Consider the following 24,000-nt stretch of genomic DNA (forward strand, 5'->3'; position numbering starts at 1 on the left):
TTTAAAGTTTTCATTTTTTAATAAAGTCTAAGCAACGCATCTAATGTACCGCTATGTTTATTTAATATTTACGTTATGTAGTTTCAGCTTTTTTTTTAACTATTAAAATTATCTACAAACAAATAGATTTAGTTTAAATGATGCGCTTTTTGTTTTATTTGCTTGTTTTCGTTGTTGTAGCTTTAATAGTTTTAGTACTTCAACCTAAACCTGTTTTAAATCAATTTCCAAAATAACATTTCTAACTGAAGCTTTCTTAGTTTTCATCTAATATAATATTTTATGCTATTTTAGGTTCTTTTTTTCATTTACAGAAAACAGGTTTTAAAATGCGATTTTATTTAATATTTATTTAAATTCAAATCTAAATGTATTTTAAACATGTGCTACTTTCCAACGCAATATTATATTAATTACCAATATTATATATTTATTTATTTATTTATTTATTTTCATTTTACGGTCTTTTAATCGGTTGCCAGGTATCAGTAAAGCAATTAAAGTTGAAAGTAAACCCTTAAAAATGATAAAATGGAAGAGTCTTGGCGAACGATTCGATATTTTGCAGAAGGAAAAATAACTCGAACGAATTCCGTTTTCTTATGACATCACTAATCCCGCTGGCTTTTAGCCCCGCCCCTTCAATCACGCTCTACTTCGCTTTGTTTCCTCGTTCAGTATCCTCTTTCGTTCATGTTGACCGTGTTTCTATATATAGTTTCAGTCGTTATTCTAATTCATCCCCGTGTCACCCGGTGTGTTCGCTCACCTCTCGTTAAAAGTCCATCCCTCATTTGCTTTAATTGCGGTTCGTGTGAATATAAAGACGTCTTGTTAAAATGGCCTTTAAAAGCACGTATTTAAGGGTGATTTAAGTGTGCTACAGTTGCTGTGAAATGAAGACGGAGCCTCTAATGTTTACCAGAGAGGAGATCATTAATGCATCAGGGAATGAAAACTAAATATTTGGGGTGGATAATCATTTCTTTGTGAAATATATGCACACTGGGTCAAGTGAAAGCGCATCGAATGGCAGTAAAGCGGTTTTAAATAGGTTTTTGGAGAATGAAATGTTACATTGTCTTTCAGTGTAACAGGGTTTGTGTAAAAAAAAAAACTCAACATGCTTATTCTGTTTGATAAGGAAGCGGTATTAGATTTTATTTAGGTTTTAAATTAGTCAAAACATTTTACTGACAAATGGGTCAAACCTAGGAGAGTGGCAAATAAATAAAAAAAAAATTATAAAATTAAAACTAATTATTATTTGGGGTGAAAGTAATTCGTCTTTAATTGTGTCCTAAATAGATTCTGAATAAAACAAATTTCCTGAATTTATGAAAATAATTTTTTTTGGTCAGTCTTCATTTTAATGTGTGCACATAATTCAATTGTAATGAAAATATAACGATTATATTTTAATATTAAAACATAAACATTCAAATTAAATGTCTGTAAAATGTATATATAATATAACATTTTCTAAAAGCTATTTTTTAACATATAGTTGTAATAAATAAATTTGAGGCAATTCCGACCTACATAATTTTCCTCGAAATGTACAAACTTGATATTAAGTGCATAATGTGTTCAACTTTTTTTGTCTTGATGTGTGCATTTAAAGGATATTTCATACGCTGTGCTTGGATAATTAAATCACATCATGCAGGCGATGATCAGAAGCTCAGATACTCTGAAAATTAAAGAGCTTGATGAAATATTAATAGCCTTGACCTGAATGGAGCGCATGCGTTAACGTTGACGGCGCTCAGCGTTTTAAATATCCTCGACTCGTCGTTTGACGGACAGGTGCGTGTACGCTATAGAAACCGTGTTTTGCTGTAATTATCCTGCTGAGGTTCGGTCGATGCGGCTGAAACGTCCGGGTTTATCCCTGAAAATAAGACCGACCGCGGCCTTATATAAATCCAGATGAAATTTGAGTGAAGGACGGCACGGCTTGTCCTAAAAATGCAAATCCGAGTGATAACAAGCAGCTGTCCCGGGTTACCGATGGGAAATGTCACTCTAACCGGCCACAAACACGCCATTTGATTAGGATTTACTGCACTGAGATTAGATTATCCAGCTTGATCCGCTCCGCCATCTGCTGCACTTTCCGTATTTGCGCTTTAGTTTTTAAGCACATGTACGTCTTATTGTGGAGTCGAGTGTTTGACCTTGGTGTGGATGCTGACAGCAAAGCATCATGGGATCTGGGTTCGTGGGGTACATCGACTCTGTTCCTTGAGGTAGACATTCAAGCATTTATTTTATTTTTTTAAGGAGATGTCGCGATTAACAGGCAAAGGTTAGCGATTATTATTTCAAACGGTAATGTCAAATATAAATTATTTTAAATTAAAATGATGCAAAATCAACAGTCGATTAGCCGTAAAAAAAAAAAAAGTAAAATGATAAATCTAAAATTAAATTGTACAATAAATGTATTTAAAATGAAACAGTTTTTTAAATTGTAAAAACTATAATAATACTATCATAATATATTATATAATATATAATAAATAATATATAATATATAAATAATATATAAAAATAAAAATACTTGCTGTACTAAAAGTAAATCGTTTTAAAATGAAAACAAAAAAATGGTCATGCTTCATAAAAAATATTCAAATCATAAAAAAATGGGTAAATGCAATAAAGCGTTCAGAGTGAAGAACTTATTAAAAGCATAACGTGAAACTAAGGACGTTAAAATAATGATAAATTCTTTTTTTAAAAATGCAAATAAAACAATTAAGCACTAAAATAAATTAAAATAAAATAATCAGAATAAATAAATTTAATCGTGAATTCATAAAAATGAAACGCTATTAAATGAATGAAATCGTACGATTAAAAAGTGATAATATGAGTGAACGGGTAATTTTAGTAAATAAGCGGTTTGTGTCGCTGCCAGATATAGAGCAGATGTTGCACTGGAGCTGGTGTTGGTTTCTAATTCAGCTTCATTGTTTGATTGAAGAAGATCTTGTGGGTTTGGAGTAAATGTGATTTATACAGCCAGAGGAGCTGTGCACAAACACACCGCTTGAGCTGAAAACAGGGCATTGTGCTGCTTTCATTTCTGGGTCGTTACACGTGTGTTACACGCAGAATGAATTATGCATCATCACACCTGTGAGTGAGATCTGCTTGTGTTGTTTCCGTGTTTCTCGAGCGGCTGTCTTTGAACGGATGAGCTTGGGCAGATCCGAACATCGGAAAGGGAGTTAAGATCAGAAGCGCCCCGTTGTTGAAGCGTTCGGTACCGCTGCGTGATTCTTCATTTACGAGGAGCTGCAGATGGTCAGACTGTGTAATGCACAGCCGAGATGTTCTTCCAGGTGCGCCACGGCCCCAAAACACCAGAGCATGATGGGATGCCGTCTTTGTGGTGCATCGGGAGTCCTCTGAAGCAGGGAGGAGCGAGATAGACAAATGATAATAACATTGATGTGTAAAGTCAAAATAAAGCACTTTTAAAATAAAATATATGTACTAAAAATGAAGAAAAGTGAAAATATTTGGAAATGTAAATAAAGGAATTCAATCATACATATATTATAATTATATATATATATATATATATATATATATATATATATATATATATATATATATATATATTATAATTATTATAAATTATTTTTTATTTTAAAATAAAAATTAAAATATATTGTAAAAAATGTATTTGGTCATAAATGCAAGTAATTTAAAACAACAAAAAAATATTAAAATAAAAAAATAAAACACTACAATTAAATCATAATTACGTAAAGCTACTTTTAAACTTTAATGAAAAAATACCCTAAAATTTGGTTAAATTGTAAAAGTTTTAATTAACAATTTAAACTTTAAAAATTTTACTTTATTAAAATAAAACACTCAAAATAAACACTTTAATTAAATTCTGAATAAAACAAATTTGCAGGAAATAAAAATGATCATATAAATAGAAATTTGATTAAAATAATGTAGGATGTAAAACTTTGTTCAACCATAAAAATGTGAAAATAATTATTTGAAAGTAAAAATAATAAACACAATACATTTGTTAAATTGTACGTGTGCAAACTAAAAAGTTTAAATATTTAAAAATTAACTCAAAATAAAGCAATACAATTTTGATTAAGTTAATTATGAATTACTTATTATAAATTATTTGAATGTGTCAATAAAAAAAAAATAATAATAATAAAAACCTTAATATCCTTTTTATTTATTTAAGCTGAAATAAAAAAAAAGTAACTACTAAACAGAGAGTCAAATTCAAGGACACTTTCACACAACATTGCGATGCTCCCAGCAGACAATGTCAAAAAGAGCATCCGAGGTTCTCCCCCACGTGAGTCTCGTTCCAGCGGCGCGTTTCTCGACAGTCCTCCGTCAGACTTTGATTCTGAGAAAGCTGGAAGTGTCCCCGGGCCCCGCGGCGAGCCGAGCGTTGGACGGAGATCAGTGCTGCGTTTGGCGAGCCGCGCCGAAGCTAGCGCTGAGGGAGATCCCGCTGCAGAGGAGGAGTCTGGGATGCCGGAGGAATGGAAGCGTTTCAAAGAGAAAGCATCTCCGTTTTCAGGCGCAGTCAGCCCACTCAGACTCGAGCCGGGCTTTTTCTGTCCCTCCGGGTGCGTGTGAGCTATTCTGAGCCGCTCTTTCCTCACGAAGTGCTGCGTAAGATATAATATCAACACGGCCTTACGCTCAAGACCAGCGTGGCTCCTGCTGTTACCGGTATTTTGAAGCTCCTCCGTTATAGATTATGAACGCTTCATATTTGCTTTCTGGAGTCCCGAGCAACAGCTCGACGCGCATGTCTTATGATATGAAGAAAATTACATTATTTTTTCTTCATTTGTTCAGCGACTCCCGAACGATTCGTTGAGTGATTCGTTTTTCCAATCTCTTCTATTGGAATATATATTAAAATTGTATTTATTTATGGCATGAAAGTTGAATTTTCATCATCATTACTCCATTTTTGAGTGTCACATGATCCTTCAGAAATTATTCTAATATGAAGGTTTTTTTCTGCTTAAGAAACATTTCTGTTTTATTTATTTTATTTATGTTTACATTTAATTTTATTCATTTCTTATTCTAATAATGTCGAAGTTCACATTTTTCCGATGCATACTATTTTTTAGGATTCTTTGATAAGTAGAAAATTCATAATACCTATTTTTTTGGGTTTTTTTTTTTAATTATATAAATCTTTTATAACATAAGTCTTTATTTGCTGCCACTTTTGATCAGTTTAATGCATCCTCGCTGTATTAAAGTAATAATTTCCTTAAAGAAATCATAAAAAATGCCTTAACTGAGATGTTCAGTTCATATTCTGTTAGGAGAAATGCGCATGGATCTGATTCTTGGACGCAGGTTACAATTAGTCCTCCATTAAAAGTACTTTCAATATCGGCTCTCCCATCAGCGTGATTTAATGTAGTATAACTGAATCATACGGTCTGTAATAAACAGACACAATGATCAGACCCTGAAGGAAGCGCTTCCCCGGCCGCTCGTAACGGGAAAGAAAACAGCCGATTAAACGACGTCACGTGACCTTCAGCGCCCGAGTGACTTCTGTTTGGCGAGATCTGAGATTAATTCTAGCTCCGTTCGCTCTTTCTCAAGAGAACAACAAAAAAATGGCTTCACGTGCAATATTCATGCCGATGGTCCATCATTTCTGACTCTTTTAATTTGAGGTTAAGCACCGTTTCACTCAGTCTAAAGTTGAAGAAGGCTGATTAAAACATCACTTCCTGTCATGCAGTGCAATGCTTGAATGTAACGTTAAATCGTTGAATATTAATGAGCTGTAAGCAGTTGCATTTTATTTTATAATTTTAATACAAAAAGTTACTTTTAGATGTTCATCTGTTTAAACAGTAGTCATTATTAGTGCTTTCAAATTAATTTCATCCAAAGTGTACTGTGTATATTTATGTATATATATATATATATATATATAAATGCATAGCAGTATATATTTTTAAATATATTTATATATATATTTATATATATATATATATATATATATATATATATATATATATATATATATATATATAAAAACATAAACTAAATTTATATAATGTAATATATACAATAAAATATAATAAATTCATATTCTTATAAAAATAAACAAAATCTGTAATAAATATATACTTATGCATATAAATAAAATATATATATATATATATATATATATATATATATATATATATATATATATATATATATATATATATATATATATATATATATATATATATATATATATATATATATATATATATATATATGTGTGTGTGTAAATTAAAACTTTTTATTTAGATGCAAATAATCATGATTAATCATTTGACAGCACTAGTTATAATATATGTTCAATCAGTGTTATTTACTGTATAAATATGCAAATATGATGTGAAATGTCTTGACAATTGGCCGTGGTTTTATTTTTTTATTTCCGGGCTTGTTTCTTTTGAAAGCGTATCTGTGCCGTTCAGGAGTCAGGAGTCGCTCCATTAGAGGACGAGAGCTGTGATTCAGAGCCTGACGTGTCTCTCTCTCTCTCTCTCTCTCTCTCTCTCTCTCTCTCTCTCTCTCTCTCTCTCTCTCTCTCTCTCTCTCTCTCTCTCTCTGTCTCTCTCTCTCTCTCTCTCTCTCTCTCTCTCTCTCTCTCTCTCTCTCTCTCTCTCTCTCTCTCTCTCTCTCTCTCTCTCTCTCTCTCTCTCTCTCTCTCTCTCTCTCTCTCTCTCTCTCTCTCTCTCTCTCTCTCTCTCTCTCTCTCTCTCTCTCTCTCTCTCTCTCTCTCTCTCTCTCTCTCTCTCTCTCTCTCTCTCTCTCTCTCTCTCTCTCTCTCTCTCTCTCTCTCTCTCTCTCTCTCTCTCTCTCTCTCTCTCTCTCTCTCTCTCTCTCTCTCTCTCTCTCTCTCTCTCTCTCTCTCTCTCTCTCTCTCTCTCTCTCTCTCTCTCTCTCTCTCTCTCTCTCTCTCTCTCTCTCTCTCTCTCTCTCTCTCTCTCTCTCTCTCTCTCTCTCTCTCTCTCTCTCTCTCTCTCTCTCTCTCTCTCTCTCTCTCTCTCTCTCTCTCTCTCTCTCTCTCTCTCTCTCTCTCTCTCTCTCTCTCTCTCTCTCTCTCTCTCTCTCTCTCTCTCTCTCTCTCTCTCTCTCTCTCTCTCTCTCTCTCTCTCTCTCTCTCTCTCTCTCTCTCTCTCTCTCTCTCTCTCTCTCTCTCTCTCTCTCTCTCTCTCTCTCTCTCTCTCTCTCTCTCTCTCTCTCTCTCTCTCTCTCTCTCTCTCTCTCTCTCTCTCTCTCTCTCTCTCTCTCTCTCTCTCTCTCTCTCTCTCTCTCTCTCTCTCTCTCTCTCTCTCTCTCTCTCTCTCTCTCTCTCTCTCTCTCTCTCTCTCTCTCTCTCTCTCTCTCTCTCTCTCTCTCTCTCTCTCTCTCTCTCTCTCTCTGTCTCTCTCTCTCTCTCTCTCTCTCTCTCTCTCTCTCTCTCTCTCTCTCTCTCTCTCTCTCTCTCTCTCTCTCTCTCTCTCTCTCTCTCTCTCTCTCTCTCTCTCTCTCTCTCTCTCTCTCTCTCTCTCTCTGTCTCTCTCTCTCTCTCTCTCTCTCTCTCTCTCTGTCTCTCTCTCTCTCTCTCTCTCTCTCTCTCTCTCTCTCTCTCTCTCTCTCTCTCTCTCTCTCTCTCTCTCTCTCTCTCTCTCTCTCTCTCTCTCTCTCTCTCTCTCTCTCTCTCTCTCTCTCTCTCTCTCTCTCTCTCTCTCTCTCTCTCTCTCTCTCTCTCTCTCTCTCTCTCTCTCTCTCTCTCTCTCTCTCTCTCTCTCTCTCTCTCTCTCTCTCTCTCTCTCTCTCTCTCTCTCTCTCTCTCTCTCTCTCTCTGTCTCTCTCTCTCTCTCTCTCTCTCTCTCTCTCTCTCTCTCTCTCTCTCTCTCTCTCTCTCTCTCTCTCTCTCTCTCTCTCTCTCTCTCTCTCTCTCTCTCTCTCTCTCTCTCTCTCTCTGTCTCTCTCTCTCTCTCTAACGGGTGATGCTTCAATTAAAGGCTCTCCCGATGAACCTCACACACAATCAGATAAACAGACTGCAGCGATTTCAGAAACCCATTTCACGTTCTCTCTGCTCAAATTGGGCCGAAGGATATTTGATGCTTCTGTTATCTCCCTCTCTCGTATATAGTTTTAAAATCTATTTTTTTGTTTTATTTGAACTTACTTTGAGCAGAGTAGTAGTAGTTTTAATTTTGTCATTAGATGATTGCAGTTCTCTTGTTTTCCAAGGTAGCTCGTCTTCAGTTGATTAAAAATTATGAAGGGGTCATGTGTCTCCTCTAAGCTCCGCCTCTCTGAAATGCGGCGATTTCGTTCTGAATAGCGAGGTGTGCTCTGATTGGCCAGTGCACATTCCCCAGAATCGTAATATCGTTGCGCTAGCCATTTTTTTTTTGGAGCGAGATGCTAACGGTCTAATCAGATTCAATGGCCTACGCTAAGCTGAAGCTCCCGCCAGACCCAGAGATCAGCTGAATGTATTATAAAACGGTAAACCTCGACTCTTTAACTCTAGGGGAGCTGGAAAATAAGCCTATTTACGAAATAGTGGAGTGTTCTTTTAAAAAGAGTAGTAAATATGACCACGTCGCCCTCCATTGGCTTCCAGTCCACCTCAGAATTCATCTGTTTGTGTGTAAACAGATACACACACAACATCCAGTGATTCAAAGAAGTCGTGGTGTTCCTCGCCAGCGAAGGACGAACCAGGACATAATCTTTCTCCAAAATACCTGTCTGACTTACTGAGTCCCTCTAATCCTCCTAGAAGTTTAAAATCTAGCAACCTTAACTTCTTGACAATCCCTTGCTTAAGGCTAAAACGCAGAGGGCATCAAGCCTTGTTGGTGTGTGAACTGTGGAATAGCTTTCCAGTACTACTTAGAATGGCCCCCGCTTCACCAGTTTTTACATTTCTTCTTAAAACTCATTTGTTTTTCTTAACCTTCAACATTGCTGGTTTTTAGTGTGTTGCTAGGGTGTCTGCTGGTTGTGTGTTGCTAGGGCATTGGACTAATTATTGGTGTATTTTAGGGTGTTTTACTGGTTGTTAATAAGTTGCTAGGGTGTCTGCTGGTTGTTAGGGTGTTGCTAGGGTGTTTAAGTGCTTGTTTGTGTATTTTAGAGTGTTTGACTGGTTGTTAGTGTGTTGCTAGGGATTCTGCTGGTTGTGTGTTGCTTGGGCATTGGATTGGTTATTGGTGTGTTTTAAGTTGTATGCCTGGTTGTTAGGGTGTTGCTAGGGTGTTAAAGTGCTTGTTTGTGTATTTTAGGGTGTCTGCTGGTTGTTAGTGTTTTGCTAGAATGTTTTCTGGATGTTAGTGTGTTGCTAGGAATTATGCTGGTTGTGTGTTGCTAGGGCATTGGACTGGTTATTGGTGTATTTTAGGGTGTTTTACTGGTTGTTAATATGTTGCTAGGGTGTCTGCTGGTTGTTAGGGTATTGCTAGGGTGTTTATGTGCTTGTTTGTGTATTTTAGGGTATTTGACTGGTTGTTAGTGTGTTGCTAGGGATTCTGCTGGTTGTGTGTTGCTAGGGCATTGGACTGGTTATTGGTGTGTTTTAACTTGTTTGTCTGGTTGTTAGTGTGTTGTTAGGGTGTCTGCTGCTTGTTAGTATGTTGCTAGGGTACTTAAGTGCTTGTTTGTGTATTTTGGGGTGTTTGACTGGTTGGTAATGTGTTGCTAGGGCTTCTGGTTGTATGTTGCTAGGGCATTTAACTGGTTATTGATGTTTTTTAAGTAGTTTGAACGGTTGTTAGTGCGTTACTAGTGTGTCTGTGTGGTTGTTAGCGTGTGGCAAGAGTGTTTTCTGGTTGTTAGTGTGTTACTGGTGTATCTGAGTGGTTGCTAGGGTGTGTAAACGCTTGTTAGTGTATCTGAGGGTGTTTGACTGGTTGTTAACGTGTTGTTAAGAGTGTTTGACTGGTTGTTTGTGTGTCTCCGTGTGTTTGCCGATCACGTCTCTGTGATCTCTCGGCGTCTGTATGTTTTTTTTGGGTCTGTCCTTCACCGCGTGTCTCTGAGTTTTATCACACAGCAGATGAGTATCTCTCGTCTCTTTGCTTGACATCAGTGTGTATCTGTGTTTTGTTGATATAGAGTTATGAAGTTATCACTCAAGGTTTTCTGAGGCTGCCACTTTTTTCAATCTATATTGACTGACAGGCCCTTTCAGGCTTTCATGTTCCATTTTGTAATTGTAGTGTAGGTCAGCGTGGAAAAGCGAAAGCGCCGCTGCTCTGGGCTGATATCCGGATGTCAGTGTTTGTACGTTTCTTTTGAAATGTACTAATTGAAAATGAAAAGGGGTCTTCCTGTGCAAGCAGTTCTAATATTTGCAAAATTAAACGTCTTATGAATTCCTTTGATTCCGAGTCTGATATTGACCGATGCTTGTGTGTGTTTCAGTCTGTTCCAGCATTACTGTTATGCTCGTGGAGGGATGCGACACACTTCATACACCTGCATCTGTGGAAGGTAAACGCACAACCAATAAACGCAAGCCATTAGAAAACTCACAGCAGCACAGAGACTGTGGCTGTAATTGCTGATGTTCTTACTAAGTGTTACACAAACAGCACAAGACCTTACAGTGCAATAACAGACCAGAGGAAATCATTACTGCTCTTTGTGTGTGTGTGTGTGTGTGTGTGTGTGTGTGTGTGAGGCTCTCAGTGTCAGATATCATCTGTCTCCAGAGCACAAGCACGTATTGGATTACGATATTAAATCGCAGTAAACATCTGGATGAATAGGCCTAAATACATTTCAGACGTGTTTTGGGTTTCGATCTTAAATGCCTAGTTCACTTTAAAAAAAGAAAGTTTTTTTAACCTGTAAAAGTCTAAGACACACTGTAATAGTTCAGTGCGTTATTTTCCAAGTGTTTTACAACCATATGCACTCTAATTTAAATCCCATTTTACATGCATATTCATACCTGGTGCATCACGATCATTTATAATGCAAGATTTTCAGTAAGTAATAACCAAAATTTCAGGGTGTTTTTGCATATATGTAAATACTAATGAGGTTTACTATTAATTTGAACACCGAAGCATAGCAAAGCTTCACTTCACCACTAATGCATTGGCCATATATACGTTTCTGTTAGTGGGAATAACTCCTCCGTCCTGCATTACGGACACGCCGGGGCTCCCAATGACAAAACCATCCAGGATGGAGACATGTGGTGAGTTGTTTTTTTGATTATTTCGGTGGGTTTGTTCTTTGCTGCTGGTTTTTCAGTCGGTGTAATATTGTATATTTTTCTCTTGAGTGGCTCAGGCTTCTTCATTTCTTCATGAGCAGGCGCGCACTGACCCCTGCTGGACATGAGCTAGAAAAACATTTTAGGTTTTTTTTTTTGCAAGCACGTTTGAGATATGAAGAGAAAATTGAGATTTATTATTTACAGTAGCAGCTAATTTAGTTAAATCAGAAACAGGGTCTCTTTAAATGTTTAAAATAATAAAATTATAATTATAATTTAAACATAATTTTTAAAACCAAAACAGGTCTCTGAAATGATTAAAAAATACAACGAATAATTACAGCAATACCTAGATGTGCAGAATTTGTACCATTTTACATTAAAATAAAAAATTAAGACAAGTACTGTGATAACTGTTACTTTTTTCCCCCCTCTTTATATTCTATAAAACCTTTTAGTATTCTATGTAACGTTTTGTTTGTACCCTATATGTTGAAATGGTTTGTTGAAAGCCGCAATAATAAAAAAATACACTGTAAATGTGTTATATAGAAGTAAATAAATAAGAAATGTAAATCTCTGATTGTTTTCCTGGCAGTCTGTTTGACATGGGCGGTGAGTATTACTGTTATTCCTCCGACATCACCTGCTCTTTCCCGGCCAACGGCAAGTTCACCGCAGACCAGAAAGCCATTTATGAAGCCGTGCTGAAGTCCTCCAGAGCCGTGATGGCCGCCATTAAACCAGGTACAATCACAGCCGGTCGAAATCAGACGCAGACGCGAATGACATGTGCGCAGTGTGGAGGAACTGTTTGGATTCGGTTAACATTTAGTTAGTCATTTTATGCATTTATTTGATCAAAAATGTAGTGAAATTGCGTCTTCGGTGTCACACGATCCTTCAGATATCGACTTGCACAGCTGTTTTTAACATATTTTGGTTTCTTTGAAATGGAAATCACTTTTGATCAATGCAATGCGAAAAGTAGCGCGTTCGAAGCATTTCTTATTTAAGAGCGAACCGAGCGACCTCTGACCTCGGTCTCTGATTGCTGGCCGCTGCTCAGGTGTGAAGTGGACAGACATGCATCGTCTGGCCGACCGGGTTCACCTGGAGGAGCTGGTGAAGATGGGGATCCTGCAGGGGAGCGTGGAGGAGATGCTGAAGGTGCACCTGGGCGCTGTGTTCATGCCGCACGGTCTGGGTCACCTGCTGGGCATCGACGTCCACGACGTGGGAGGATATCCAGAGGTCGGTTCTTTGAGGTTTACTCAAACGTAGGGCTGCAAAAATCGTAAATGCGCGTTATTCCCTTGAAATTGTAATTGCGAGCATCCCAGGTTGCACTGAATGATGTGTATGCCACTGTCAGATGAAGCGTGTGCTGTGTTTCAGGGCATCGAGCGCGTCGACGAGCCGGGGCTGAAGAGTCTGAGGATGGGCCGTGTGGTGCAGGAGCGCATGGTCCTCACGGTGGAGCCGGGAATCTATTTCATCAACCACCTGCTGGATAAAGCTCTGGGCTCCCCGGAGCAGTGCAGCTTCATCAATAACCACGTCCTGACGCGCTTCCGAGGCTTCGGCGGGGTCAGGACACAATTATTACAATAACAACCCATTATAACTTAACTTAGTACATATTTCTTGATCAATTTTTATTTTTTTTAAAGCACCATGTGATCTTTCCTGATGGCTCGTCAATATATAATACGCTGTCATTTATGCACAGTTACATATTTATTATATACATATAAAATACACTATATATTCTTATTATATGTGACGCTTGACCATCAAAACCGTCGTATGGGTCAATTTTTTGAAATTGCGATTCATGCATCACCCGAGAGCTGAATGAATATGCTTTCCGTTGATGTCCTGTATCCTAATAAACCGTGCAATATTCGGCTGATAGACAACCACTTGAAAGTCTGTAATCTGAGGGTGCAAAAAAATCTAAAATCGCCTTTGTTGTTTGTCCAAATGAAGTGTTCAGCGATGCATATTACAATTCAAAAATTGAGTTTTGATATATTTATGGTAATAAATGTACAGAATAATTAAATGGAGCAGGATCTTTACTTGGAAAATTGTATTCTAGGGTCCCATATTCTATCATTGATAGCACTAAAGCTGCATTGTTTCAGATGTTGTGAATGTTTCAATATATGATATTAAACGATTTAATTTATGTACAGTTGAATATATCATGAATTGCATGCATATACAAAATACATACATTGTGTGTGTGTTTATAGGTTTTATCTTCATATAACTTTTTAACAAAAGCACAAAAATTCTGTTGTTTTAGATGCATTTTTGAAAGTTCAGACGTTGTTTTTGTGAGTGCTGATGATCGTGTGTGTGTGTGTGTGTGTGTGTGTGTGTGTGTGTGTGTATCTCAGGTGCGTATCGAGGATGATATCGCCGTGACGGCTGACGGCGTGGAGCTGCTGACCTGTGTTCCTCGAACCGTGGAGGAAATCGAGGCCTTCATGGCAGATGAAACATCCAAAGCCTTCAGCGCCGTCAGCAGCCAGAAACTCTGAAGAGACGACCACGACCACGACGATGATGACGACACTCCTTTTCTTCACCATATCAGATTAACCCTGTATCCTAATAAAGGAATATCTTTGATTTTTGACTCTATGAAGGGAAAGCAATCACATGACAGCCGTCGTTTGATCGTAAGCCAGCAAATAAAAGTACAGGATCGTTTATGCTTCTCATGTAGCGGCCGAGTTCAGCTCTGAACTTTGTTTGGCCTGAATTGCTCATTCATTTGCGTTATATACCGTACGCTTTTTGCAAATTTGCTTTGTGCAATGCTTATTTTTAATAAAGGTCTGATTTTTCTAGCATCACTTAGAGTTGTGTGCAAGTTGATATTTTTACGTCATTTAAATCCCACACAATGTTTTTCTGTCAAATAAAAATTGATGAAATGTCTTTTTTTATACATGATTTTACCACAAGAAGCTAAATGTGTGATTTCAGTATTGCGGTAGAAACTGGCTGTGCTTGTTTGCAAGTTTGAGGGTGTTACAGTAAAAGTAAAAGTAAAAGTCACCTGACTTTCAATGAATGAACATCTTTCCAGTAAATCACCCTTGAGGTGGTTTGGGGAAAAAAAGAAATTGGAGGAAAACACCTTTAAAGTAGAACAAATGAAGTTCCTAGCAATGCATTTTACTAATCAAAAATTTAATTTCATATATTTACTGTAAGACGTTTTGGGCTCCAGGCTCACAAATATGAAAAAAAATACTTTTTATATTTTTTGCTTTCATAACTATATGAATATAGGGGCGCATTAAGCTTTAGTGAGTTCTTTTATGTTTTTGAGTGATGTTTATTGGATAATGTTAGCTTGCATATCATTAGGAAAACTGTAGGCATAGCCAAACCCAGACCTAATTCTACAATTCGACTTCTCATCCTAAATCGAATTTTATTTCTTTTTCTGTCTCTCACACGTCACCATGTAGACTGTTGCTGTTTGGTTTCTTTAAATGGCTTCTGCTCTTCTTATAAAACCTCGGCTCTTCTCTGAAACGCGTCTGATAACATTTAGATTATGTTGCGGGTCTGGTTGTGTTAGATGCTGAACTCTGTATGACTTATGAATAATATCTGCATCTGAAAACAATGCGAAACTTACTTCATTTATAACCCAGGATGAAAAGTGAAAAATGAAACTTGAGTTTAGAAGCACCCAAAGCTCTAGAAAGTGGAAAGGTTTTACCATAGTACTCTTCGGAGTGCTTCGGATACGGTTATTATTTGGTGCCGTGGTTTCGGTTTCAGATTCTTGTGGTCAAACTAAAAGAACAAGCTAAAAGGTGATTAAAAGATTAAAAAGGTAGATACAGAAAACGAAGCAAGAGAAAAAGCAAGAAAAAGAGAAGATGTGCAAAAACCAAAAGGCCGGAAAAAAAACGATCTGATCTGATCAGCAATGACTAGAAAAGAAGAGCCTGAGGTGCGGCACTCAATAAACTTATTCATGTGTAATTTTGTTATTATTATTATTTACTTGCAATTTCTGAGTGAAAACGGTTTGGAAGTGAATGCATTTTTTTTTAGCAGTGCATCCAGTCCCATCGGTCAGATAGTTGTACTGAGCATTAAAACGCATCGTATCAGCCTGTTTTGTTTTAAAGTAAGTGAAATGTAAAGCATTTTGCATTAAAAAAAGACAAAAGTAGCGACACTGCCCCAGTCCCCTCTTTCTGTTAAGGAGAACGGTTAGAAATACTAAACCAAAAACTAAATTTGATCGTATGTTATACACCTCATAAATCCCGTATGACAAACGAAAGATCATTTCCTTTCAGATATTTCCCTGATCCTTGTGCATTTTACTATGATGTCTCTCAAAGTGCATTTATACTGTGCTCAAGACTTTTTGGCCTTAATATCATTTTTTTATTTGATTTTCCAACGTATATCTTTGTTTATTGTTTTATGAAACGAAAGCGGGGAATAAAAGAACGAGTGAAAGACATGCCATAGGTCCCGGGGATTAAAATTGTAATTAGTAAACTGTATTTATTTAAGTATTCATATCGTTCATGCACATGGATTTCTGCGTGAGCCTGTATTGCAGTTGAGTGCTGCGTATATAAATGTAGTAATACTGTAATGTATTGATGTTTGTAAAGTGTCGTAAGAGCTATATAAAGAGCTTATAAAAGCTATAATGACTATAAATGAATCACCAAAATAAATAAAATACAATGTAAATAATATAATAAAGTGGAAAGTGTCCGGAACGCGAGGTCTCTCAACGCTTCTTCTCCTGAGCCAGTTCTTTCTCTTGGTTTCTGAATCTAATGTTTCTACAGGAAGTGAAAGCGATGGGCTGAGACTTTGAGGATTGTTCGCTCTCATTACGAGCACCTCTTTTTGCCGGGAGCGAAGAGGGCCGGACGAGTTCGGGCTTTTAAGTTTTCCATGACCTCAGAAGAGCGCACTTCATGAGAGAGAGGCAGAAATGGCGGTCGTCAGAGACATGTACGAAGGACTGAACGTTCAAGGCATGACTAAAAAGACACACAGAGAGACGCAGCTTAGCAGGAATCCAGACGTTCTCTTCAGAATATACAGAGAAGGCCGTCTGCACACTCTGCTCTTCAGACCCAGGGATGACGGCTGGTGGATAAGAAAACTTAGAGATGAATATAGAGGAATCTCTGCTCAGTGGACTTTCAAGCATGTTGTTGACCGGCCCGTTCGACATGTGATGAATCTGTCCGGCAATCAGGAAGTGCTGCAAAAATTTTGCCTTGAGTTTCCGAGGAATCTGGAAGAGTTAAATGCCCATGCCACCCAGGAAGCTCATCTGAGAGAAACGATAGAAAAAAATAGAGCGGTAATACGAGATCTGGAAGAAAGAATACGAGAGCTGGAGTTGGAGAACAAAAAACTGAGACCATGACACACGAAGGGCTTCTTCAAACCAAAGGTGACACGTTCAAAACAATCAGGTTCATTCAGAAGAGCAGCTCTGTAAAAGAAAGTGAAGTGAACATGCCTTGACGCTGTGCTTGTCGTTTCTCTCTTCTTTTGTTTTAGTGTTGTTCCTTCTCCGTGGTTGGGGCCCGGTCGCAGCTCGAGATCTCACCTATTTGGGCATTTTAATTTCCAATTTTATTACATGATATTATGGTCGATATTACTCTTCCATCTTCATATTGTTCATCTGTCCTTATTAATCTTATTTGTTTAAATTCATGTGCTCTATTATTTACTCTTGTGTTATTCTGTCTTCATATGTTTTATATATTTATGACCTGATTTTCGTACTAATATATATATATATATATATATATGTATATATATATGTGTGTGTGTGTGTGTGTGTATACAAGTAATACATTATTATGGTCGTTTAATAAATTGCATTCATTCATTCTCAGACGGTTAGATTGATTAAGATGTTTACATGAAGGCTTTTTAGTCCAATCGAATTATTTGGGCACTTAATTAACTAACACAAAACATTTATAACATAAATATTATGTTATAATATTAACATATCATAATATTAACATATTAACATTACCACATTATTAGCCCGGGAAAAGCTTTTTTTTTATTTACCAGACATGGCCATTTGTATCAACACTATAATGGGAAAAAAAGTCATTTCTATGTTATTTGAACTGAAATAAAATGTATAGAATTGCAAGACATTGTGACAAGCCCCTGCCTGGTCTATTTAATAGATCTCATCAAATCTAATTCATTACATAATAAATCTCGTCAGGGTAATATGGAAATAATATAATAATGTTTTGTATATAATATAAGTATATAATATAGGCAAAACTAGTTTTACTCATTCAAATATTTATTGGTGATGAAATAATTATTTTATTAATTAAATATATAGTGATATAAGAGATATAGGAGCGCCTTGATCTTGACCCTTACTTTAGATAACTTTAGATAATGCTTTCACGCAACGACTCTGCTTCGAATGATAAAATTTGAAAAAATGAAAAACAAACCCATAATTACAGCATTGAAATAAAAATGTAAAACCTGTACAAACAGCCTACTAGGAATTATGAATATAAATAACTGTGAGTCATGTAGGCCTGAAAGACAAATAAATAAATAAATAAACACGGTGCATATTTAATTTTTATATCAAAATGGCTATTTCCTCATAAAGGTTCATACATATGATCTCAGTACATCACTGAACGATACAGCTGCCCTTTTCCTGGAAGACAAGAACTCGCATTAGACAACTAATCCAGATATTTGAAAGAAATCTGCATGACCCTGGACCACAATCCAGTCATAAGTAGCACGGGTATATGTGTAGTAGGCAGCTGGCAATACTCTGTATGGGTGAAGTTTATTGATTTTTATTTTATGCCAAAAAAATATTTAGCAAAGATCATGTTTCATAAAGATATTGTGTACATTTACATAAGTAGGCTATACTAACTTATTTCTGATTAGTAATATGCATTGCAAGCGCTTTATTTGGACAGCTCTAAAGGTGATTTTCTCAATTTTTAATTTTTTTTTTTGCACTCTTATTCACATTTTTTAAATAGTTGCATCTCAGCCAGATATTGTCCTGTCATAACACACCACGCCATACATCAATGGAAAGCTACTTTATTCAAACTTCAGATGATGCATAAACCGTACAACTGGTTTTGTGGTCCGGGGTCACAAATAAACCTGAGATAAGACGGAAAAATCAAGATTGGAAACAGCAAACGGCATATATATATATATATATATATATATATATATATATATATATATATATATATATATATATATATATATATATATATATATATATATATATATCGTTTTGTTTGCATTACTGAAATATCATTTCACACTATCACTCTTTATTTTGTAAATCGCTACATAAGTGAACTGACTTGATTAACGTAAATATGTTACTTATGAATAATAATGACGCTTGAATGACGCTCTAAGACTGCGTCCAATCATCACGGAGAATGCCTAATTAATATTAATGAGCTCCGCCTCCGCTCACCCAAACAGAGAAGCGTGGTCTCACGAGCTCGTCGCCACACTGTTGTCAATATTCACTTGGGTAAGTTCGTTTTATTCAATACGTATAAAAAAAACCATGACAGCATTTACACACAAACACAGGCGAACGCGTTTAATTTTAAACGGAGACGATTCTCGAATCGTTGTTTGTCGTGTCATCCGAAACGAGCTTCCTTGTTTAACGTTCAGAGCAGGCTTCAGTCGTAGTTTGCACGTCTGCATTGTCGTTTTTTTTTTTAGCTCTGCGCGGCCACGAAATGCTTAAATGAAGACCTATTGGGACAGTGAAAACGACAAAGCTTTGTTTCCGTGTGTTGTGTCATAACTCGACTGGCCTCCGCGTGCACGCGCATGGCGTCATTTGATGATATTGGCATGTCCAAATTAATTAAAATTATTAACATGTGATTTATCTGTATTCGTATAAAGCATCACACACAGCGCGCTTTTTCGGTATCGCTATTTTAAAAACGTCAATTAAATAAAACGCCAAGCGAGTTTGCTCTGCAGTGCTTTGGTAAGCCATTATTTTCCAGCCGAGTTGCACAAGATAACCGTTTATCTTTTTTTTCCATATAATTTCAGGAGGGGCTGGGCAAAAATTCACCAAACTGTATTTTAAAATAAAACGCCAGGCACCGTAATTAAAAGTGCATCAAAATAAAGCAGCCACGCCATGTATTTGTAGTAAACTATTGTATTTTTATTTGTATTTTGATATTTCTTTGCAGACCTTCAATCTTTTGTCCGGTTTGATCTATGCCTTCACCATTACACTGACTCAGTAGTTTAAGTTAACAATGTTTCTCTAGCCAGGTAACAGATCAAATATTCACATGTCACTGTGATCTCCCAGATAGTTAGTTAGTTTTAAAGTAACAACCATTTTAAAATTTAGCGAATAAATCATCATTGCATCGTAATTTAGTAGCTAGCAGTGAGATTCAAGTTTGGCGCAACCCTGGCAATGGATTTAATTTATCACTTTCTAACAAAACTGAATTAACTTGATAATTTTTTTCTGTCAGTAAGCACACATGTGCTGTGGTTTTTCTATTACTACCGTAACAAATGCACAGTGGTAATAATCTATGCAGATATTAATAAGCTAAATTTTTGTGTGTGTGTGTGTGTGTGTGTGCACTCGACTGATCAGTGTTCAATGATTATACAGCGATCACCGATATATAAAACTTGCTAAAACATTAAACGAGGCACAAAGGTTCACTTTTAGGAACATCTTGTGTTGTTTTGCAGTGCATCATGGGAAGGATTGTACTGCAGGAGGCGTAAAGATACTTCAGGGTAAAATGTTGATCCAGGGTGCTGATCTTTGACCTACTTCTTGATTTTGTCTTGATTTTTTAATGATTAAGGTCTTCATGCAGTCTTTCTTGAGAGAGCCTCTTACTGCTTGTGGTCAGAATGGAACAGGAAGTGATGTCTGTTGTTTTTGTTACACAAGTACAGTGCTGGTGATATGGTGGCCAGGGCCGGGGGGCATTTGATTGCAGTCTGACACAAAGATATTTCAGATTTTTTTTTGCGTGTGTGAACAGATTAACTCTCGGGACAAGGATAAAAAAATACTCTGAATGGGCCCTGAAATACACGGCAGTCTTATTTGTTTTGAGTTGGCTCCCGGAGTAATCTTTTTAGCAGATGCAGAACCCATTTTAGCTCTATAAAATGATGCATAATAAATAGGTAAGAATGAAAAAATGCATTTTAGAGGGCGATTTTTGCTTTTCTTTTAAAATCGCGTGTAATGAAGAACGGTTCACAGCAAGATCGGAAATATGAGTCTGTTTCGACTTCGTTTTAAATTGCGTTCAAGCTATTAAAAATAATATATTGTTCCAAAAGGTAAAATCCCTCTAAATTACGATTACGATACACATTGTGTCTCAACACAGTCTTTGTTTTCATGCAGAAACGCATAAAGAGCTTACCAGGCGGAGAAATACAGGCCTGAGTGTCAAATAGATGTATTATTTTGTAATGAAAAACCGTAGATTGACGCTTGAACGTGAACTAGCAACAGGGGTCGGCACGATAAAATTAGTAATATTCAGTCGGTTTAAAATGGTGTTAATGGTGCTATTCTTCTTTAAAGGGCCTTGGAAATTATTATGTGCAGTAATTGTTACTTATAGACGACAATTTATGACATTGCAAAGCATTTGATCTGCTATATCAAACCCATTTGTAGTACTGTATATGTGTGCTAGCATTTTAACAAACTGGTGCTGTCGGTTTTTATTATTATTATTATTTAAATTTAATTTATTTTAAACTACAATCTCAGCTAAGTTGACTTGTCACCATTATAGTGACCTGGCAACAACATTTATTTATTTATTTATTTTATAATTTCTGTAAAATTCAAACACGCGCCTCCCACAGAATACTTAATAAATAACAAATGACGAACATCCTCGGCTGTTTGTTTGTGTCTTTCAGACGGACGTTTGCGCTCCTCACAAGAATGGATTTTTTCTTTGTCTCGAGCGTCGTTCTAACCCTGAGCTTCCCGGTGCATTGTGGGAAAATCCTGGTGTTTCCCCACGAAGGCAGTCACTGGGTGAACCTGAACGTTTTGATCAAGGAGCTTCACTCCAGGGGCCATCAGATCACCGTGTTACGGGCCCTCGACAGCTGGTACATCTCGGAGACGTCGCCGCACTACGTCTCCGTGACCGTCCCGGTTTTGCTGGGTGGGGACGAAGAGTTTTACAGCAGTTTCGTTTCTAGACAACTCCAGATCCGACGGCAGCGGCAGTCGGCTTTGACCAGATTCAGGCTGGACCTGGAGCTCAAGGAGAAATTTTCCCAAATGCACAGAATGATTTGCGAAATGGTGATCCACATCATCGAGAAAGAGCCCAAGCTGCTGGAGCAGATCAGACGGGCCGACTTCGACTTGATGTTGACCGATCCGGCGAACGGAGGAGGTGCGGTTCTCGCGCGCTATCTGAGCTTGCCGCTCGTTTTCAACGCGCGGTGGACCGTCCACGGAGAAGCGCATTTCGTGATCGCGCCGTCTCCCCTGTCTTACGTCCCCTTCCCTCTTTCTCAGTTGACCGATAGCATGACTTTTCTCCAGCGAACGTACAACGTGTTGTTTCGCACCGTTCGTCTCTTCCTTTACCAGAGCACCGTCGGCCCTCATTACGGCGCTTTGTGCGCCCGCTATTTCGGCCCCGATGTGCACTATCTAGAACTGTTCCAAGCTGCCGATATTTGGCTCATGACGGTGGATTTCGTTTTTGAGTTTCCTCGCCCGACCATGCCAAATGTCGTTTACGTCGGCGGCTTCCAGTGCAGACCCGCGAAAGCGCTTCCTGGGGATCTGGAGGACTTTGTGCAAAGCTCTGGAGAGCACGGCGTGGTCATCATGTCTTTAGGAACGTTCGTCGGCCAGCTTCCTCTTGATATAGCCGATGAAATAGCTGCTGCCTTTGCTCAGCTCCGCCAGAAAGTGATTTGGAGATACGGGCGCGCGGCCGGCGAATTTGGGCAACAACACGCTACTGGTTAACTGGCTGCCGCAGAATGATCTTTTAGGACACGCAAAGACCAAGGCTTTTGTGTCTCACGGCGGAAATAACGGAATTTTTGAAGCCATTTATCACGGCGTTCCTATAGTCGGATTACCGCTCGTTTTCGATCAGGATGATAACCTTTTCAAAATGAAGCACAGAGGAGCGGCTAAAGTTCTGGACGTCGCTGACGTAGATAGGCGTGCGTTTAAAGACGCCTTGCAAGAAGTGCTCACCGAGCCGTCCTACAGAAGGAACATGCAGAAACTGTCCGGTCTGCATAGAGACACTCCAGTACGTCCGTTGGAGAGCGCCCTCTTCTGGATCGAGTTTGTCGTGAGACACGGAGGAGCTGCTCACCTGCGCTCGGACTCTTATAAAATGCCCTGGTACTCGTATTACGGCGTCGATGTTGGGGCCTTTTTAGCGCTGGTTGTGTCTTTTACGCTTTATGTCATCTTTAAAGCGTGCCGATGTTTATGTTGCAGATTGTGTGCAAAGAGGAAACGAGCGAAACGGGATTAAAGGGGGACATCGGGCGCCCATTTTTCAGCCAGCTTAATGGGTTTTAATGTGGTCCTCTAAAAACACCCTTTTTGCCGGCGAGCTGTTTTGGTGTCCGACACTTTAAATGCTAATGAGATCTATCTAAATTCTTCTTATAATTCAAATTTTTATTGTGATAAAGCTGTCACCGGGGCAGTACCTTTTCAAAGGGGACGCGTTTGTGCCTAAAGTGTCCTGTTTGGTCCCTTAAAGGCACATATCAGTACTTTAAAGTGCATGTGTTTTAATCTAATAGGTACAAAAGCGTCCCTCTTGGAAAGGTACGGCCCCGGTGACAGCTTTCGTACTTTTTATTTCTAACCGACAAAGCCTTTATCAGTGCTTGGAATACTATGAAACGCGTTGAGTGCCTTTATTATGTGCAAGAATCCACATTATCTCACCGTTATTGTGGAGCAAAACACTATTAAATGTGACGTATGCTGCTCCGTCTTTATTGCAGAACGATTTCTTCAATTTCACATTGGTGTGATCTCTATATCGTTGCTTCTGTTATAAATGCTGCTCTGTTTGAAAGCACTACTGGCTTCACTGAGACGAGATGCACGTGAATAAAACGATTTTAACCCATTATGAGCCGTGCAGATGTTTCTATGTGAATACTGATTAAATGTTAACATGCTTATTTAACACGATGCACTAATTTTTACTGTAGACTTCCATACCGGGATAAAAGACCCGAATGGGAGAATGCATTGCGTTCGTATTTTAACATACTGCCTCGGAATAGCATGCACTACCGTTCACGTTAATACCAGCCATATGTGTTGAGAAATCAAATGGAGTCCACTTAATTTCATGTTGACTTTAAGATTGAAATGATTTCTTCCAGTATCATGCCTTCCAGAAACCATTAGCGCATCATTAGAGCGGTTTTGTCCCGTCTGTAATTACGCTGATGTATTACAGTGACCTGCGGGACTCCGCTTTAATAGAGGTGACACTCAACCTACTTATGCTGCCGTTACTGTCTGTAATGACACAAAGAGCTTGAATGTCCGACAGCGTTTAATCACCGCACCATGTCTTCAAAGCAATTACAGCTGATTTCAA

General features: G+C 37.9%; 3 protein-coding genes across 4 annotated transcripts in view; all 3 read left to right on the forward strand.

Moving 5' to 3' along the window:
• pepd (peptidase D) overlaps window positions 1-14,145 on the forward strand; it is a 57,119-nt gene extending 42,974 nt beyond the window's left edge. The window contains exons 10-15 of the mRNA XM_043264985.1: window positions 10,471-10,539; window positions 11,177-11,254; window positions 11,874-12,022; window positions 12,345-12,529; window positions 12,674-12,865; window positions 13,684-14,145. Coding sequence (XP_043120920.1) covers window positions 10,471-10,539; window positions 11,177-11,254; window positions 11,874-12,022; window positions 12,345-12,529; window positions 12,674-12,865; window positions 13,684-13,827 — 817 coding nt within the window. The 3' untranslated portion in view covers window positions 13,828-14,145. The remainder of the gene's footprint in view (window positions 1-10,470; window positions 10,540-11,176; window positions 11,255-11,873; window positions 12,023-12,344; window positions 12,530-12,673; window positions 12,866-13,683) is intronic.
• Window positions 14,146-18,805: 4,660 nt separating this feature from the next.
• On the forward strand, window positions 18,806-23,520 carry ugt5f1 (UDP glucuronosyltransferase 5 family, polypeptide F1). Its single transcript, XM_043264104.1, is given in 3 exon segments — window positions 18,806-18,878; window positions 21,302-22,333; window positions 22,335-23,520. Coding segments are annotated over 2 exon segments (1,578 nt in total). The 5' UTR covers window positions 18,806-18,878; window positions 21,302-21,326; the 3' UTR covers window positions 22,906-23,520.
• The window catches only part of LOC122362573 (neuroplastin-like), a 47,732-nt gene continuing 42,593 nt past the window's right edge, over window positions 18,862-24,000 (forward strand). The window contains exon 1 of one of the 2 annotated variants that reach the window (XM_043264106.1): window positions 18,862-18,878. The gene's annotated coding sequence lies outside the window, so the exon portion shown is untranslated. The remainder of the gene's footprint in view (window positions 18,879-24,000) is intronic. The other variant, XM_043264108.1, reaches the window with a different exon arrangement.

The sequence above is a fragment of the Puntigrus tetrazona genome, chromosome 18, assembly GCF_018831695.1.
Source record: "Puntigrus tetrazona isolate hp1 chromosome 18, ASM1883169v1, whole genome shotgun sequence".
Taxonomy (NCBI): Eukaryota; Metazoa; Chordata; class Actinopteri; order Cypriniformes; family Cyprinidae; genus Puntigrus; species Puntigrus tetrazona.